Source organism: Toxotes jaculatrix, chromosome 19 (genome assembly GCF_017976425.1).
Source record: "Toxotes jaculatrix isolate fToxJac2 chromosome 19, fToxJac2.pri, whole genome shotgun sequence".
NCBI lineage: Eukaryota > Metazoa > Chordata > Actinopteri > Toxotidae > Toxotes > Toxotes jaculatrix.
The window spans coordinates 11,400,357-11,420,041 of NC_054412.1; the positions used below are offsets into that span (position 1 = coordinate 11,400,357).

General features: G+C 31.8%; 1 protein-coding gene across 5 annotated transcripts in view; it reads left to right on the top strand.

Moving 5' to 3' along the window:
* sgk1 (serum/glucocorticoid regulated kinase 1) overlaps positions 1–2,905 on the top strand; it is a 32,715-nt gene extending 29,810 nt beyond the window's left edge. For all 5 annotated transcript variants that reach the window (XM_041064136.1, XM_041064138.1, XM_041064139.1 and 2 more), the window contains 5 exons: positions 204–440; positions 555–650; positions 907–1,062; positions 1,167–1,256; positions 1,477–2,905. In XM_041064136.1, coding sequence (XP_040920070.1) covers positions 204–440; positions 555–650; positions 907–1,062; positions 1,167–1,256; positions 1,477–1,644 — 747 coding nt within the window. In that variant the 3' untranslated portion in view covers positions 1,645–2,905. The remainder of the gene's footprint in view (positions 1–203; positions 441–554; positions 651–906; positions 1,063–1,166; positions 1,257–1,476) is intronic.
* The last annotated feature ends 16,780 nt before the right edge of the window (positions 2,906–19,685 follow it).

The window sequence follows — 19,685 nt, forward strand, 5'->3', positions numbered from 1 at the left end:
GCCTTCCTGCCTCTTTATTTCCTCCCATCCGGTTTCCTTTTTGTCTCTGTCTCTGTCCTTTTGTTGTTGGTCTTTCTTGCACTAATTTCCTATGCATGCACATGTCCTTCTGTCAGTAGTGCTTCTGTAGATAAACTTAAGAAAAAATGATACACTTATGAATAACTTCTGCTCTCTTGTCTCCTGTTTTCTTTTTCTTCCAGTTGTTCTACCATCTACAGCGAGAGCGCTGTTTCCTTGAGCCCAGAGCCAGGTTCTACGCTGCAGAGATCGCCAGTGCCCTGGGCTACCTCCACTCCCTCAACATTGTCTACAGAGACTTGAAGCCAGAGAACATCCTGCTGGACTCCCAGGGACACATTATTCTCACAGATTTCGGCCTGTGCAAAGAGAATATCGAACCTAACGGGACCACGTCGACATTCTGCGGTACGCCAGAGGTAAGGATGAAATCTCCAGTCATGCTGACCTCTATTGTTTCTCTATTGTTTCAGCACTGTGTAATATTCAGTATGTAACTTATACCACTTATCCCTGTCTTTTCCCCTCCACAGTATTTAGCTCCTGAGGTGCTACACAAGCAGCCGTATGACAGGACTGTAGACTGGTGGTGTTTAGGAGCTGTTCTCTATGAGATGCTCTATGGCCTGGTGAGCAACATTCACACTCACACTGTGTCATTTCAAAGTAAAGTTACAACCAACTCTCAATATGTTCTCAAATATTACACATATATAGTATAATTTTACTTTATACTGTACACTTTGGCATCATTTGTGTTCCACGTGTTTGCGCAGGAATCTGTGGAAGCCATGATTTTAAATGATATAATCAGTGTACGTCACACGGATTCCTTGCTCTTCTGTGTTGCCAAGATCCTAATCATTTCCTTTTGTCCCTCCTCAGCCTCCGTTCTACAGCCGTAACACAGCGGAGATGTACGACAACATCTTGAACAAGCCGCTGCAGCTCAAACCTAACATTTCCAACGCAGCCAGACACTTGCTGGAGGGCCTGCTACAGAAGGATCGGACCAAGAGGCTGGGCTGCACAGAAGACTTTGTAAGTGTTATGATCATGTGATTCTATGTGTCTATCTATTTGTTTATTTGCATATCTCTGTTAAAGCCCATCATCTAATTATTTGTGACTCTGCTCTCTTCCAGACTGAAATTAAGAACCACATATTCTTCTCTCCCATCAACTGGGATGACCTCAATGCCAAGAAGATCACCCCTCCCTTCAACCCCAATGTGGTATGTTCCTTTTTTAATACTAATATTAAAAAAGGAACATACTACTAATAAGTGTTGATCATGGTAGATTTAGTCATTTCTACAGTGTAGTAGCCATAGACTTGATCTCTTGTCTTCGCCTACACTGTGAATTAAAACATTTCCAAATATGGCTTGATATTTAATAGCCTGACTAATCTCCTGTTGTCTCCCCTCTCCTTTATTCTTTCCGCTCCCCCAGACGGGACCCAATGACCTGCGGCACTTTGATCCAGAGTTCACAGATGAGCCGGTGCCCAGCTCCATCGGCTGTTCCCCAGACAGTGCACTTGTCACAGCCAGCATCAAAGAGGCTGCTGAGGCCTTTGTGGGCTTCTCCTATGCCCCTTCTATGGACTCCTACCTATAGGATTTAAACGCAGACACTTAATGGACATCAGTTTAGACTTACAGGACATGAGCTGTGGCGTGTCCATGGATCTGCATCTTGACCGCACCCTACACTTGCCATCAGGATGATGGATATTTCTGAACGAACCCCTGCAACATCCACAAAAATTTATACATGTGTACTTGCCATATTATGCCCATTGGGGCCCTCCATCTTACCACACAATTTACAAACGCACAAATTCTTCAGCCTTCCACAGCGGACACAAACCAAGATCTCTTTTCAGCCTTTGATTGTCCATCTTTAACCTGATAGTGGAGGTCCTTTGCACATAGCTCAGGCAGCTTAAAAGCCCCCCCTCGACCCTGAAGCCACAACTGACAAGCACACACACCAATTTCCACCTTTTCTCAAAAGAGGAAGGCTGGACCATACTGTACCAGCTCTGAAAAGGAATTCCATCTTCATCTATGTAGCGAAACATCTTTTGAGATTCTGTCTACCACCCACTGGGATCTGCCTGTTGAGTCTGACTGAGTAGCTTGGAGATGACATTCATTTTGGTGCTTTAGTTTCTTCTCATTTCCTTTCAGTGTGTTTGAAAAGGGAGTCATTTGAAGCTGAATGTTACAGAGGGGGACATTTTATTTCTCTCAAAGGTGCCTTTATTTTCTTCTCTCCATCAGAACTCGCCGCTTTTGGGTTTGTCTGTGTCAAACCTTAATGTTCCAGTTTCACCAGTTGTGTTTTTTTTTTTTTTTTTTTGAAGTCACCAGAGAGGAGCGATGTAGCACTAAATTTCATACACTCGTTCTGTCTTTAATATGTGAGACGTAGGAACTCAACTGATGTTTCATATCTTCATTTGCACATTAAACAATAACGGTAATGCTGATAGAGAGAGAGAGAGCTCAGCTGCTAGGTGAGAAAGAGAGTAATGTGTTCAGAGGCGTTTGTGTAGTTCTGCTTGCCAACCGTGTCCCCCTCATATAGTCTTCCATTCGCCTCACAATAATGTAACGCTGGCCTGCAGACAGGCTGACAACATCGAAACTCAACATTCCATTTTAATATTGCTGTAATGCAGTTTGATGGTATTTAAGTTTGTTTGTATATTTCGGAGTTATGTGTACTAGTTTTAATGTATATTGAACAAAAAAACGACTAAAGGTATGCTTAAATATGTATATGTAACAATTCATGTTAAATGTACTGTAAATTGTAAAATTGTTTAAGATTTATGTGACCATGTTTGGTTTGCAATAAAAGTTTAACTTTATTACACCTTAAAAACAGTTTTTCAAGATTGAAGATTGAATGGTAAAGATTTACTAGTCCTGGTTGGAAGGGGCTTGAGCTACTGACCCCTGCCAAACGTCCCACATTACTGTAGAATGGTCTTTAACCACCCTCTATGCGTCAGCAGCCTTACACAACAATGACTGTGACGTCCAAGTGTGTGTGTGTGTGTGTGTGCGCATGGATGGATCTCTTTGCGGCAAATTATTGGCTAGCCTCTGAGAGACTGATAAGGCCACTCCAGGTCAAAACGACATTAATGAACCCAGATCAGCAGAGAAGCTTTACATTGTAGTGGAGGAGCACTGTTTTTTGATTGCTAAATCTGTAGTTGTGTAAGTGATTAATATAAATGTCTTCAGCAGGCTGGTGTGTTGATGATGAAGCGAGTCCTACTGGAGTTCAAGGTTGTGTTCATGGTTAATAGTGTCTGCTGAGGTGGATACTGAATGTCTGCCAGAACTAGGGGATTATTGTGTAGGTGACCTCTGACCTCTAACTTCCTGCCCCACAGAGATTTACATTATAAAAGGACTGTGGGGGAGACCCATAAAAGATTTAACTCTATGGACTTGTCCAGCCGACAGTTTGACTCAAATGTTGTAAGAAGTTGCTCATTAATTAAGTGAATCCAATTCAAAGTGGCTACAGAATGTTTAGGAACTGAACTATCAGTGGGCAGAATGTTTTTCATTACAGAACATTAGTGCTTTTCAGGATCAGAAAATCCTGATAACATCTTTTTGAGATGTTATTTTCCTATCTAAAATGATGATCTACACAGAGGCTGTATATATCGTATCTGAGATAACACTCTACAAATCACTGCCCTCCACTGAACACCTAATGTCTATAACTGGTTATTATTTAAACAATAAATTAGCTTCTGTCTTTGCAGTTTTTACATAATCTTTTTTCATCTTTTTCATTTTTACCCACTACTCTTGATCTCTGAAAGGAAAAACAAAGATATGAAAAAAAAACAAATATTGCTGATGAACTCTAAAGACAGAAGTTTCATATATTATTAGCTCCCCTGTACTTTTTAGTCTTTGTCTTTAAAATAGAAGATTGCTGAGGATGTGCTACAATTTCTAGATCCTCACAGCAGCCACAGTCCTGTACTACCATCTGCTGGCCAAGCCCTGAACTGATGAATTGAACTGATGATTACATTAAGATGTTTGTTTTGTTTTGCATTAAAGAACACTAATTGTTTGTTTATTCACAGAACTGATGAAAAATGGACTTCTGACATTTTTTGGCATATTTTGAGGCCACACTAAAGTATAACTTTTTTGGCCTATTTTGAAGCCTAATTGTATTATGACCATTTTTATGACATTTTGAGGTCAAAAAAATTTTTGACTTTTTTTGGCCGAAAAAAACGCCTTACTATACTATGACGTTTTTTATGACATTTTGAGGTCAAAAAATTTTTTGACTTTTTTTGGCCGATTTTGACGCCTTACTATACTATGACGTTTTTTATGACATTTTGAGGTCAAAAAAATTTTTGATTTTTTTTGGACGAAAAAAACGCCTTACTATAGTATGACGTTTTTATGACATTTTGAGGTCAAAAAAATCTTTGACTTTTTTTGGCCGAAAAAAACGCCTTACTATACTATGACGTTTTTTATGACATTTTGAGGTCAAAAAAAATGTTGACTTTTTTTGGCCGAAAAAAACGCCTTACTATACTATGACGTTTTTTATGACATTTTGAGGGCAAAAAAATTTTTGACTTTTTTTGGCCGATTTTGACGCCTTACTATACTATGACGTTTTTTATGACATTTTGAGGTCAAAAAAATTTTTGACTTTTTTTGGCCGAAAAAAACGCCTTACTATACTATGACGTTTTTTATGACATTTTGAGGTCAAAAAAATTTTTGACTTTTTTTGGCCGAAAAAAACGCCTTACTATACTATGACGTTTTTTATGACATTTTGAGGTCAAAAAAATTTTTGATTTTTTTTGGCCGAAAAAAACGCCTTACTATAGTATGACGTTTTTTATGACATTTTGAGGTCAAAAAAAATGTTGACTTTTTTTGGCCGAAAAAAACGCCTTACTATACTATGACGTTTTTTATGACATTTTGAGGTCAAAAAAAATGTTGACTTTTTTTGGCCGATTTTGACGCCTTACTATACTATGACGTTTTTTATGACATTTTGAGGTCAAAAAAAATGTTGACTTTTTTTGGCCGATTTTGACGCCTTACTATACTATGACGTTTTTTATGACATTTTGAGGTCAAAAAAATTTTTGACTTTTTTTGGCCGAAAAAAACGCCTTACTATACTATGACGTTTTTTATGACATTTTGAGGTCAAAAAAAATGTTGACTTTTTTTGGCCGAAAAAAAACGCCTTACTATACTATGACGTTTTTTATGACATTTTGAGGTAAAAAAAAATGTTGACTTTTTTTGGCCGAAAAAAAACGCCTTACTATACTATGACGTTTTTTATGACATTTTGAGGTCAAAAAAAATGTTGACTTTTTTTGGCCGAAAAAAACGCCTTACTATACTATGACGTTTTTTATGACATTTTGAGGTCAAAAAAAATTTTGACTTTTTTTGGCCGAAAAAAACGCCTTACTATACTATGACGTTTTTTATGACATTTTGAGGTCAAAAAAATTTTTGACTTTTTTTGGCCGAAAAAAACGCCTTACTATACTATGACGTTTTTTATGACATTTTGAGGTCAAAAAAATTTTTGATTTTTTTTGGCCGAAAAAAACGCCTTACTATAGTATGACGTTTTTTATGACATTTTGAGGTCAAAAAAAATGTTGACTTTTTTTGGCCGAAAAAAACGCCTTACTATACTATGACGTTTTTTATGACATTTTGAGGTCAAAAAAAAATGTTGACTTTTTTTGGCCGATTTTGACGCCTTACTATACTATGACGTTTTTTATGACATTTTGAGGTCAAAAAAAATGTTGACTTTTTTTGGCCGATTTTGACGCCTTACTATACTATGACGTTTTTTATGACATTTTGAGGTCAAAAAAATTTTTGACTTTTTTTGGCCGAAAAAAACGCCTTACTATACTATGACGTTTTTTATGACATTTTGAGGTCAAAAAAAATGTTGACTTTTTTTGGCCGAAAAAAACGCCTTACTATACTATGACGTTTTTTATGACATTTTGAGGTCAAAAAAAAATGTTGACTTTTTTTGGCCGATTTTGACGCCTTACTATACTATGACGTTTTTTATGACATTTTGAGGTCAAAAAAAATGTTGACTTTTTTTGGCCGATTTTGACGCCTTACTATACTATGACGTTTTTTATGACATTTTGAGGTCAAAAAAATTTTTGACTTTTTTTGGCCGAAAAAAACGCCTTACTATACTATGACGTTTTTTATGACATTTTGAGGTCAAAAAAAATGTTGACTTTTTTTGGCCGAAAAAAACGCCTTACTATACTATGACGTTTTTTATGACATTTTGAGGTAAAAAAAAATGTTGACTTTTTTTGGCCGAAAAAAACGCCTTACTATACTATGACGTTTTTTATGACATTTTGAGGTCAAAAAAAATGTTGACTTTTTTTGGCCGAAAAAAACGCCTTACTATACTATGACGTTTTTTATGACATTTTGAGGTCAAAAAAAATTTTGACTTTTTTTGGCCGAAAAAAACGCCTTACTATACTATGACGTTTTTTATGACATTTTGAGGTCAAAAAAAATGTTGACTTTTTTTGGCCGATTTTGACGCCTTACTATACTATGACGTTTTTTATGACATTTTGAGGTCAAAAAAATTTTTGACTTTTTTTGGCCGAAAAAAACGCCTTACTATACTATGACGTTTTTTATGACATTTTGAGGTCAAAAAAAATGTTGACTTTTTTTGGCCGAAAAAAACGCCTTACTATACTATGACGTTTTTTATGACATTTTGAGGTAAAAAAAAATGTTGACTTTTTTTGGCCGAAAAAAACGCCTTACTATACTATGACGTTTTTTATGACATTTTGAGGTCAAAAAAAATGTTGACTTTTTTTGGCCGATTTTGACGCCTTACTATACTATGACGTTTTTTATGACATTTTGAGGTCAAAAAAAATGTTGACTTTTTTTGGCCGAAAAAAACGTCTTACTATACTATGACGTTTTTTATGACATTTTGAGGTCAAAAAAAATTTTGACTTTTTTTGGCCGAAAAAAACGCCTTACTATACTATGACGTTTTTTATGACATTTTGAGGTCAAAAAAAATTTTGATTTTTTTTGGCCGAAAAAAACTCCTTACTATACTATGACGTTTTTTATGACATTTTGAGGTCAAAAAAAATGTTGACTTTTTTTGGCCGAAAAAAACGTCTTACTATACTATGACGTTTTTTATGACATTTTGAGGTCAAAAAAAATGTTGACTTTTTTTGGCCGAAAAAAACGCCTTACTATACTATGACGTTTTTTATGACATTTTGAGGTCAAAAAAATTTTTGACTTTTTTTGGCCGAAAAAAACGCCTTACTATACTATGACGTTTTTTATGACATTTTGAGGTCAAAAAAAATGTTGACTTTTTTTGGCCGATTTTGACGCCTTACTATACTATGATATTTTTATGACATTTTGAGGTCAAAAAAATTTTTGAATTTTTTTGGCCGAAAAAAACGCCTTACTATACTATGACGTTTTTTATGACATTTTGAGGTCAAAAAAAATTTTGAATTTTTTTGGCCGAAAAAAACGCCTTACTATACTATGACGTTTTTTATGACATTTTGAGGTCAAAAAAAATGTTGACTTTTTTTGGCCGGAAAAAACGCCTTACTATACTATGACGTTTTTTATGACATTTTGAGGTCAAAAAAAATTTTGACTTTTTTTGGCCGAAAAAAACGCCTTACTATACTATGACGTTTTTTATGACATTTTGAGGTCAAAAAAAATGTTGACTTTTTTTGGCCGATTTTGACGCCTTACTATACTATGACGTTTTTTATGACATTTTGAGGTCAAAAAAATTTTTGACTTTTTTTGGCCGAAAAAAACGCCTTACTATACTATGACGTTTTTTATGACATTTTGAGGTCAAAAAAAATTTTGACCTTTTTTGGCCGAAAAAAAACGCCTTACTATACTATGACGTTTTTTATGACATTTTGAGGTCAAAAAAAATGTTGACTTTTTTTGGCCGATTTTGACGCCTTACTATACTATGACGTTTTTTATGACATTTTGAGGTCAAAAAAATTTTTGACTTTTTTTGGCCGAAAAAAACGCCTTACTATACTATGACGTTTTTTATGACATTTTGAGGTCAAAAAAAATTTTGACTTTTTTTGGCCGAAAAAAACGCCTTACTATACTATGACGTTTTTTATGACATTTTGAGGTAAAAAAAAATGTTGACTTTTTTTGGCCGAAAAAAACGCCTTACTATACTATGACGTTTTTTATGACATTTTGAGGTCAAAAAAAATTTTGACCTTTTTTGGCCGAAAAAAAACGCCTTACTATACTATGACGTTTTTTATGACATTTTGAGGTCAAAAAAAATTTTGACTTTTTTTGGCCGAAAAAAACGCCTTACTATACTATGACGTTTTTTATGACATTTTGAGGTCAAAAAAATTTTTGACTTTTTTTGGCCGATTTTGACGCCTTACTATACTATGACGTTTTTTATGACATTTTGAGGTCAAAAAATTTTTTGACTTTTTTTGGCCGATTTTGACGCCTTACTATACTATGACGTTTTTTATGACATTTTGAGGTAAAAAAAAATTTTGACTTTTTTTGGCCGAAAAAAACGTCTTACTATACTATGACGTTTTTTATGACATTTTGAGGTCAAAAAAAATTTTGACCTTTTTTGGCCGAAAAAAAACGCCTTACTATACTATGACGTTTTTTATGACATTTTGAGGTCAAAAAAAATTTTGACTTTTTTTGGCCGAAAAAAACGCCTTACTATACTATGACGTTTTTTATGACATTTTGAGGTCAAAAAAAATGTTGACTTTTTTTGGCCGAAAAAAACGCCTTACTATACTATGACGTTTTTTATGACATTTTGAGGTCAAAAAAAATTTTGACTTTTTTTGGCCGAAAAAAACGCCTTACTATACTATGACGTTTTTTATGACATTTTGAGGTCAAAAAAATTTTTGACTTTTTTTGGCCGATTTTGACGCCTTACTATACTATGATGTTTTTTATGACATTTTGAGGTCAAAAAAATTTTTGCCTTTTTTGGCCGAAAAAAACGCCTTACTATACTATGACGTTTTTTATGACATTTTGAGGTAAAAAAAATTTTTGACTTTTTTTGGCCGAAAAAAACGCCTTACTATACTATGACGTTTTTTATGACATTTTGAGGTAAAAAAAAATGTTGACTTTTTTTGGCCGAAAAAAACGCCTTACTATACTATGACGTTTTTTATGACATTTTGAGGTCAAAAAAAATTTTGACTTTTTTTGGCCGAAAAAAACGCCTTACTATACTATGACGTTTTTTATGACATTTTGAGGTCAAAAAAATTTTTGACTTTTTTTGGCCGATTTTGACGCCTTACTATACTATGATGTTTTTTATGACATTTTGAGGTAAAAAAAAATGTTGACTTTTTTTGGCCGAAAAAAACGCCTTACTATACTATGACGTTTTTTATGACATTTTGAGGTCAAAAAAAATGTTGACTTTTTTTGGCCGAAAAAAACGCCTTACTATACTATGACGTTTTTTATGACATTTTGAGGTCAAAAAAAATGTTGACTTTTTTTGGCCGAAAAAAACGTCTTACTATACTATGACGTTTTTTATGACATTTTGAGGTCAAAAAAAATTTTGACTTTTTTTGGCCGAAAAAAACGCCTTACTATACTATGACGTTTTTTATGACATTTTGAGATCAAAAAAAATGTTGATTTTTTTTGGCCGAAAAAAACGCCTTACTATACTATGACGTTTTTTATGACATTTTGAGGTCAAAAAAAATTTTGACTTTTTTTGGCCGAAAAAAACGCCTTACTATACTATGACGTTTTTTATGACATTTTGAGGTCAAAAAAATTTTTGACTTTTTTTGGCCGAAAAAAACGCCTTACTATACTATGACGTTTTTTATGACATTTTGAGGTCAAAAAAAATTTTGACTTTTTTTGGCCGAAAAAAACGCCTTACTATACTATGACGTTTTTTATGACATTTTGAGGTAAAAAAAAATGTTGACTTTTTTTGGCCGAAAAAAAACGCCTTACTATACTATGACGTTTTTTATGACATTTTGAGGTCAAAAAAAATTTTGACTTTTTTTGGCCGAAAAAAACGCCTTACTATACTATGACGTTTTTTATGACATTTTGAGGTCAAAAAAATTTTTGACTTTTTTTGGCCGATTTTGACGCCTTACTATACTATGACGTTTTTTATGACATTTTGAGGTCAAAAAATTTTTTGACTTTTTTTGGCCGATTTTGACGCCTTACTATACTATGACGTTTTTTATGACATTTTGAGGTAAAAAAAAATTTTGACTTTTTTTGGCCGAAAAAAACGTCTTACTATACTATGACGTTTTTTATGACATTTTGAGGTCAAAAAAAATTTTGACCTTTTTTGGCCGAAAAAAAACGCCTTACTATACTATGACGTTTTTTATGACATTTTGAGGTCAAAAAAAATTTTGACTTTTTTTGGCCGAAAAAAACGCCTTACTATACTATGACGTTTTTTATGACATTTTGAGGTCAAAAAAAATGTTGACTTTTTTTGGCCGAAAAAAACGCCTTACTATACTATGACGTTTTTTATGACATTTTGAGGTCAAAAAAAATTTTGACTTTTTTTGGCCGTAAAAAACGCCTTACTATACTATGACGTTTTTTATGACATTTTGAGGTCAAAAAAATTTTTGACTTTTTTTGGCCGATTTTGACGCCTTACTATACTATGATGTTTTTTATGACATTTTGAGGTCAAAAAAAATTTTGACTTTTTTTGGCCGATTTTGACGCCTTACTATACTATGACGTTTTTTATGACATTTTGAGGTCAAAAAAAATGTTGACTTTTTTTGGCCGAAAAAAACGCCTTACTATACTATGACGTTTTTTATGACATTTTGAGGTCAAAAAAATTTTTGACTTTTTTTGGCCGAAAAAAACGCCTTACTATACTATGACGTTTTTTATGACATTTTGAGGTCAAAAAAATTTTTGACTTTTTTTGGCCGAAAAAAACGCCTTACTATACTATGACGTTTTTTATGACATTTTGAGGTCAAAAAAATTTTTGACTTTTTTTGGCCGATTTTGACGCCTTACTATACTATGACGTTTTTTATGACATTTTGAGGTCAAAAAAAATTTTGACTTTTTTTGGCCGATTTTGACGCCTTACTATACTATGACGTTTTTTATGACATTTTGAGGTCAAAAAAAATGTTGACTTTTTTTGGCCGAAAAAAACGTCTTACTATACTATGACGTTTTTTATGACATTTTGAGGTCAAAAAATTTTTTGACTTTTTTTGGCCGAAAAAAACGCCTTACTATACTATGACGTTTTTTATGACATTTTGAGGTCAAAAAAAATTTTGACTTTTTTTGGCCGATTTTGACGCCTTACTATACTATGACGTTTTTTATGACATTTTGAGGTCAAAAAAAATGTTGACTTTTTTTGGCCGAAAAAAACGTCTTACTATACTATGACGTTTTTTATGACATTTTGAGGTCAAAAAATTTTTTGACTTTTTTTGGCCGAAAAAAACGCCTTACTATACTATGACGTTTTTTATGACATTTTGAGGTCAAAAAAAATTTTGACTTTTTTTGGCCGGAAAAAACGTCTTACTATACTATGACGTTTTTTATGACATTTTGAGGTCAAAAAAAATTTTGACTTTTTTTGGCCGAAAAAAACGCCTTACTATACTATGACGTTTTTTATGACATTTTGAGGTCAAAAAAAATTTTGACTTTTTTTGGCCGAAAAAAACGCCTTACTATACTATGACGTTTTTTATGACATTTTGAGGTCAAAAAAAATTTTGAATTTTTTTGGCCGAAAAAAACGCCTTACTATACTATGACGTTTTTTATGACATTTTGAGGTCAAAAAAAATTTTGAATTTTTTTGGCCGAAAAAAACGCCTTACTATACTATGACGTTTTTTATGACATTTTGAGGTCAAAAAAAATGTTGACTTTTTTTGGCCGAAAAAAACGCCTTACTATACTATGACGTTTTTTATGACATTTTGAGGTCAAAAAAAATTTTTGACTTTTTTTGGCCGATTTTGACGCCTTACTATACTATGATGTTTTTTATGACATTTTGAGGTCAAAAAAAATTTTTGACTTTTTTTGGCTGAAAAAAAAACGCCTTACTATACTATGACGTTTTTTATGACATTTTGAGGTCAAAAAAATTTTTGACTTTTTTTGGCTGAAAAAAACGCCTTACTATACTATGACGTTTTTTATGACATTTTGAGGTCAAAAAAATTTTTGACTTTTTTTGGCCGATTTTGACGCCTTACTATACTATGACGTTTTTTATGACATTTTGAGGTCAAAAAAAATGTTGACTTTTTTTGGCCGATTTTGACGCCTTACTATAGTATGACGTTTTTTATGACATTTTGAGGTCAAAAAATTTTTTGACTTTTTTTGGCCGATTTTGACGCCTTACTATACTATGACGTTTTTTATGACATTTTGAGGTCAAAAAATTTTTTGACTTTTTTTGGCCGAAAAAAACGCCTTACTATACTATGACGTTTTTTATGACATTTTGAGGTCAAAAAAATTTTTGATTTTTTTTGGCCGAAAAAAACGCCTTACTATAGTATGACGTTTTTTATGACATTTTGAGGTCAAAAAAAATGTTGACTTTTTTTGGCCGAAAAAAACGCCTTACTATACTATGACGTTTTTTATGACATTTTGAGGTCAAAAAAAATTTTGACTTTTTTTGGCCGAAAAAAACGCCTTACTATACTATGACGTTTTTTATGACATTTTGAGGTCAAAAAAATTTTTGCCTTTTTTGGCCGAAAAAAACGCCTTACTATACTATGACGTTTTTTATGACATTTTGAGGTAAAAAAAAATTTTGACTTTTTTTGGCCGAAAAAAACGCCTTACTATACTATGACGTTTTTTATGACATTTTGAGGTAAAAAAAAATGTTGACTTTTTTTGGCCGAAAAAAACGCCTTACTATACTATGACGTTTTTTATGACATTTTGAGGTCAAAAAAAATTTTGACCTTTTTTGGTCGAAAAAAAACGCCTTACTATACTATGACGTTTTTTATGACATTTTGAGGTCAAAAAAAATGTTGACTTTTTTTGGCCGAAAAAAACGCCTTACTATACTATGACGTTTTTTATGACATTTTGAGGTCAAAAAAAATGTTGACTTTTTTTGGCCGATTTTGACGCCTTACTATACTTTGACGTTTTTTATGACATTTTGAGGTCAAAAAAAATTTTGACTTTTTTTGGCCGAAAAAAAACGCCTTACTATACTATGACGTTTTTTATGACATTTTGAGGTCAAAAAAATTTTTGACTTTTTTTGGCTGAAAAAAACGCCTTACTATACTATGACGTTTTTTATGACATTTTGAGGTCAAAAAAATTTTTGCCTTTTTTGGCCGAAAAAAACGCCTTACTATACTATGACGTTTTTTATGACATTTTGAGGTAAAAAAAAATTTTGACTTTTTTTGGCCGAAAAAAACGCCTTACTATACTATGACGTTTTTTATGACATTTTGAGGTAAAAAAAAATGTTGACTTTTTTTGGCCGAAAAAAACGCCTTACTATACTATGACGTTTTTTATGACATTTTGAGGTCAAAAAAAATTTTGACCTTTTTTGGTCGAAAAAAAACGCCTTACTATACTATGACGTTTTTTATGACATTTTGAGGTCAAAAAAAATGTTGACTTTTTTTGGCCGAAAAAAACGCCTTACTATACTATGACGTTTTTTATGACATTTTGAGGTCAAAAAAAATGTTGACTTTTTTTGGCCGATTTTGACGCCTTACTATACTTTGACGTTTTTTATGACATTTTGAGGTCAAAAAAAATTTTGACTTTTTTTGGCCGAAAAAAAAACGCCTTACTATACTATGACGTTTTTTATGACATTTTGAGGTCAAAAAAATTTTTGACTTTTTTTGGCTGAAAAAAACGCCTTACTATACTATGACGTTTTTTATGACATTTTGAGGTCAAAAAAATTTTTGACTTTTTTTGGCCGATTTTGACGCCTTACTATACTATGACGTTTTTTATGACATTTTGAGGTGTAAAAAAAAGGTTGACTTTTTTTGGCCGATTTTGACGCCTTACTATAGTATGACGTTTTTTATGACATTTTGAGGTCAAAAAAATTTTTGACTTTTTTTGGCCGATTTTGACGCCTTACTATACTATGATGTTTTTTATGACATTTTGAGGTAAAAAAAAATTTTGACTTTTTTTGGCCGATTTTGACGCCTTACTATACTATGACGTTTTTTATGACATTTTGAGGTCAAAAAAAATGTTGACTTTTTTTGGCCGAAAAAAAACGCCTTACTATACTATGACGTTTTTTATGACATTTTGAGGTCAAAAAAATTTTTGACTTTTTTTGGCCGAAAAAAACGCCTTACTATACTATGACGTTTTTTATGACATTTTGAGGTCAAAAAAAAATTTTGACTTTTTTTGGCCGGAAAAAACGTCTTACTATACTATGACGTTTTTTATGACATTTTGAGGTCAAAAAATTTTTTGACTTTTTTTGGCCGAAAAAAACGCCTTACTATACTATGACGTTTTTTATGACATTTTGAGGTCAAAAAAAATGTTGACTTTTTTTGGCCGAAAAACGCCTTACTATACTATGACGTTTTTTATGACATTTTGAGGTCAAAAAAAATTTTGACTTTTTTTGGCCGAAAAAAACGCCTTACTATACTATGACGTTTTTTATGACATTTTGAGGTCAAAAAAAATTTTGATTTTTTTTGGCCGAAAAAAACGCCTTACTATACTATGACGTTTTTTATGACATTTTGAGGTCAAAAAAAATTTTGACTTTTTTTGGCCGATTTTGACGCCTTACTATACTATGACGTTTTTTATGACATTTTGAGGTCAAAAAAAATGTTGACTTTTTTTGGCCGAAAAAAACGCCTTACTATACTATGACGTTTTTTATGACATTTTGAGGTCAAAAAAAATTTTGACTTTTTTTGGCCGAAAAAAACGCCTTACTATACTATGACGTTTTTTATGACATTTTGAGGTCAAAAAAAATTTTGAATTTTTTTGGCCGAAAAAAACGCCTTTCTATACTATGACGTTTTTTATGACATTTTGAGGTCAAAAAAATTTTTGACTTTTTTTGGCCGAAAAAAACGTCTTACTATACTATGACGTTTTTTATGACATTTTGAGGTCAAAAATTTTTTTGACTTTTTTTGGCTGAAAAAAACGCCTTACTATACTATGACGTTTTTTATGACATTTTGAGGTCAAAAAAAAATTTTGACTTTTTTTGGCCGGAAAAAACGTCTTACTATACTATGACGTTTTTTATGACATTTTGAGGTCAAAAAATTTTTTGACTTTTTTTGGCCGAAAAAAACGCCTTACTATACTATGACGTTTTTATGACATTTTGAGGTAAAAAAAAATGTTGACTTTTTTTGGCCGAAAAACGCCTTACTATACTATGACGTTTTTTATGACATTTTGAGGTCAAAAAAAATTTTGACTTTTTTTGGCCGATTTTGACGCCTTACTATACTATGACGTTTTTTATGACATTTTGAGGTCAAAAAAAATGTTGACTTTTTTTGGCCGAAAAAAACGCCTTACTATACTATGACGTTTTTTATGACATTTTGAGGTCAAAAAAAATTTTGACTTTTTTTGGCCGAAAAAAACGCCTTACTATACTATGACGTTTTTTATGACATTTTGAGGTCAAAAAAAATTTTGAATTTTTTTGGCCGAAAAAAACGCCTTTCTATACTATGACGTTTTTTATGACATTTTGAGGTCAAAAAAAATTTTGACTTTTTTTGGCCGAAAAAAACGTCTTACTATACTATGACGTTTTTTATGACATTTTGAGGTCAAAAATTTTTTTGACTTTTTTTGGCCGAAAAAAACGCCTTACTATACTATGACGTTTTTTATGACATTTTGAGGTCAAAAAAAAATTTTGACTTTTTTTGGCCGGAAAAAAACGTCTTACTATACTATGACGTTTTTTATGACATTTTGAGGTCAAAAAATTTTTTGACTTTTTTTGGCCGAAAAAAACGCCTTACTATACTATGACGTTTTTATGACATTTTGAGGTAAAAAAAAATGTTGACTTTTTTTGGCCGAAAAACGCCTTACTATACTATGACGTTTTTTATGACATTTTGAGGTCAAAAAAAATTTTGAATTTTTTTGGCCGAAAAAAACGTCTTACTATACTATGACGTTTTTTATGACATTTTGAGGTCAAAAAATTTTTTGACTTTTTTTGGCCGAAAAAACGCCTTACTATACTATGACGTTTTTTATGACATTTTGAGGTCAAAAAAAATTTTGACTTTTTTTGGCCGGAAAAAACGTCTTACTATACTATGACGTTTTTTATGACATTTTGAGGTCAAAAAAAATTTTGACTTTTTTTGGCCAAAAAAAACGCCTTACTATACTATGACGTTTTTTATGACATTTTGAGGTCAAAAAAAATTTTGATTTTTTTTGGCCGAAAAAAACGCCTTACTATACTATGACGTTTTTTATGACATTTTGAGGTCAAAAAAAATTTTGACTTTTTTTGGCCGAAAAAAACGCCTTACTATACTATGACGTTTTTTATGACATTTTGAGGTCAAAAAAATTTTTGACTTTTTTTGGCCGATTTTGACGCCTTACTATACTATGACGTTTTTTATGACATTTTGAGGTCAAAAATTTTTTTGACTTTTTTTGGCCGATTTTGACGCCTTACTATACTATGACGTTTTTTATGACATTTTGAGGTCAAAAAAATTTTTGACTTTTTTTGGCCGAAAAGAACTCCTTACTATACTATGACGTTTTTTATGACATTTTGAGGTCAAAAAAAATTTTGACTTTTTTTGGCAGAAAAAAACGCCTTACTATAGTATGACGTTTTTTATGACATTTTGAGGTCAAAAAAATTTTTGACTTTTTTTGGCCGATTTTGACGCCTTACTATACTATGACGTTTTTTATGACATTTTGAGGTCAAAAAAATGTTTTACTTTTTTTGGCCGATTTTGACGCCTTACTATACTATGACGTTTTTTATGACATTTTGAGGTCAAAAAAAATTTTGATTTTTTTTGGCCGAAAAAAACGCCTTACTATACTATGACGTTTTTTATGACATTTTGAGGTCAAAAAAAATTTTGACTTTTTTTGGCCGATTTTGACGCCTTACTATACTATGACGTTTTTTATGACATTTTGAGGTCAAAAAAAATGTTGACTTTTTTTGGCCGAAAAAAACGCCTTACTATACTATGACGTTTTTTATGACATTTTGAGGTCAAAAAAAATTTTGACTTTTTTTGGCCGAAAAAAACGCCTTACTATACTATGACGTTTTTTATGACATTTTGAGGTCAAAAAAAATTTTGAATTTTTTTGGCCGAAAAAAACGCCTTTCTATACTATGACGTTTTTTATGACATTTTGAGGTCAAAAAAATTTTTGACTTTTTTTGGCCGAAAAAAAACGTCTTACTATACTATGACGTTTTTTATGACATTTTGAGGTCAAAAATTTTTTTGACTTTTTTTGGCCGAAAAAAACGCCTTACTATACTATGACGTTTTTTATGACATTTTGAGGTCAAAAAAAAATTTTGACTTTTTTTGGCCGGAAAAAACGTCTTACTATACTATGACGTTTTTTATGACATTTTGAGGTCAAAAAATTTTTTGACTTTTTTTGGCCGAAAAAAACGCCTTACTATACTATGACGTTTTTATGACATTTTGAGGTAAAAAAAAATGTTGACTTTTTTTGGCCGAAAAACGCCTTACTATACTATGACGTTTTTTATGACATTTTGAGGTCAAAAAAAATTTTGAATTTTTTTGGCCGAAAAAAACGTCTTACTATACTATGACGTTTTTTATGACATTTTGAGGTCAAAAAATTTTTTGACTTTTTTTGGCCGAAAAAAACGCCTTACTATACTATGACGTTTTTTATGACATTTTGAGGTCAAAAAAAATTTTGACTTTTTTTGGCCGGAAAAAACGTCTTACTATACTATGACGTTTTTTATGACATTTTGAGGTCAAAAAAAATTTTGACTTTTTTTGGCCAAAAAAAACGCCTTACTATACTATGACGTTTTTTATGACATTTTGAGGTCAAAAAAAATTTTGATTTTTTTTGGCCGATTTTGACGCCTTACTATACTATGACGTTTTTTATGACATTTTGAGGTCAAAAAAAATTTTGAATTTTTTTGGCCGAAAAAAACGCCTTACTATACTATGACGTTTTTTATGACATTTTGAGGTCAAAAAAATTTTTGACTTTTTTTGGCCGATTTTGACGCCTTACTATACTATGACGTTTTTTATGACATTTTGAGGTCAAAAATTTTTTTGACTTTTTTTGGCCGATTTTGACGCCTTACTATACTATGACGTTTTTTATGACATTTTGAGGTCAAAAAAATTTTTGACTTTTTTTGGCCGAAAAGAACTCCTTACTATACTATGACGTTTTTTATGACATTTTGAGGTCAAAAAAAATTTTGACTTTTTTTGGCAGAAAAAAACGCCTTACTATAGTATGACGTTTTTTATGACATTTTGAGGTCAAAAAAATTTTTGACTTTTTTTGGCCGATTTTGACGCCTTACTATACTATGACGTTTTTTATGACATTTTGAGGTCAAAAAAATGTTTTACTTTTTTTGGCCGATTTTGACGCCTTACTATACTATGACGTTTTTTATGACATTTTGAGGTCAAAAAAATGTTTTACTTTTTTTGGCCGATTTTGACGCCTTACTATACTATGACGTTTTTTATGACATTTTGAGGTCAAAAAAATTTTTGACTTTTTTTGGCCAATTTTGACGCCTTACTATACTATGACGTTTTTTATGACTTTTTGAGGTCAAAAAAATTTTTGACTTTTTTTGGCCGATTTTGACGCCTTACTATACTATGACGTTTTTTATGACATTTTGAGGTCAAAAAAAATTTTGACTTTTTTTGGCCGAAAAACGCCTTACTATACTATGACGTTTTTTATGACATTTTGAGGTCAAAAAAAATTTTGATTTTTTTTGGCCGAAAAAAACGCCTTACTATACTATGACGTTTTTTATGACATTTTGAGGTCAAAAAAAATTTTGACTTTTTTTGGCCGATTTTGACGCCTTACTATACTATGACGTTTTTTATGACACATTGAGGTCAAAAAAAATGTTGACTTTTTTTGGCCGAAAAAAACGTCTTACTATACTATGACGTTTTTTATGACATTTTGAGGTCAAAAAATTTTTTGACTTTTTTTGGCCGAAAAAACGCCTTACTATACTATGACGTTTTTTATGACATTTTGAGGTCAAAAAAAATGTTGACTTTTTTTGGCCGGAAAAAACGTCTTACTATACTATGACGTTTTTTATGACATTTTGAGGTCAAAAAAAATTTTGACTTTTTTTGGCCGAAAAAAACGCCTTACTATACT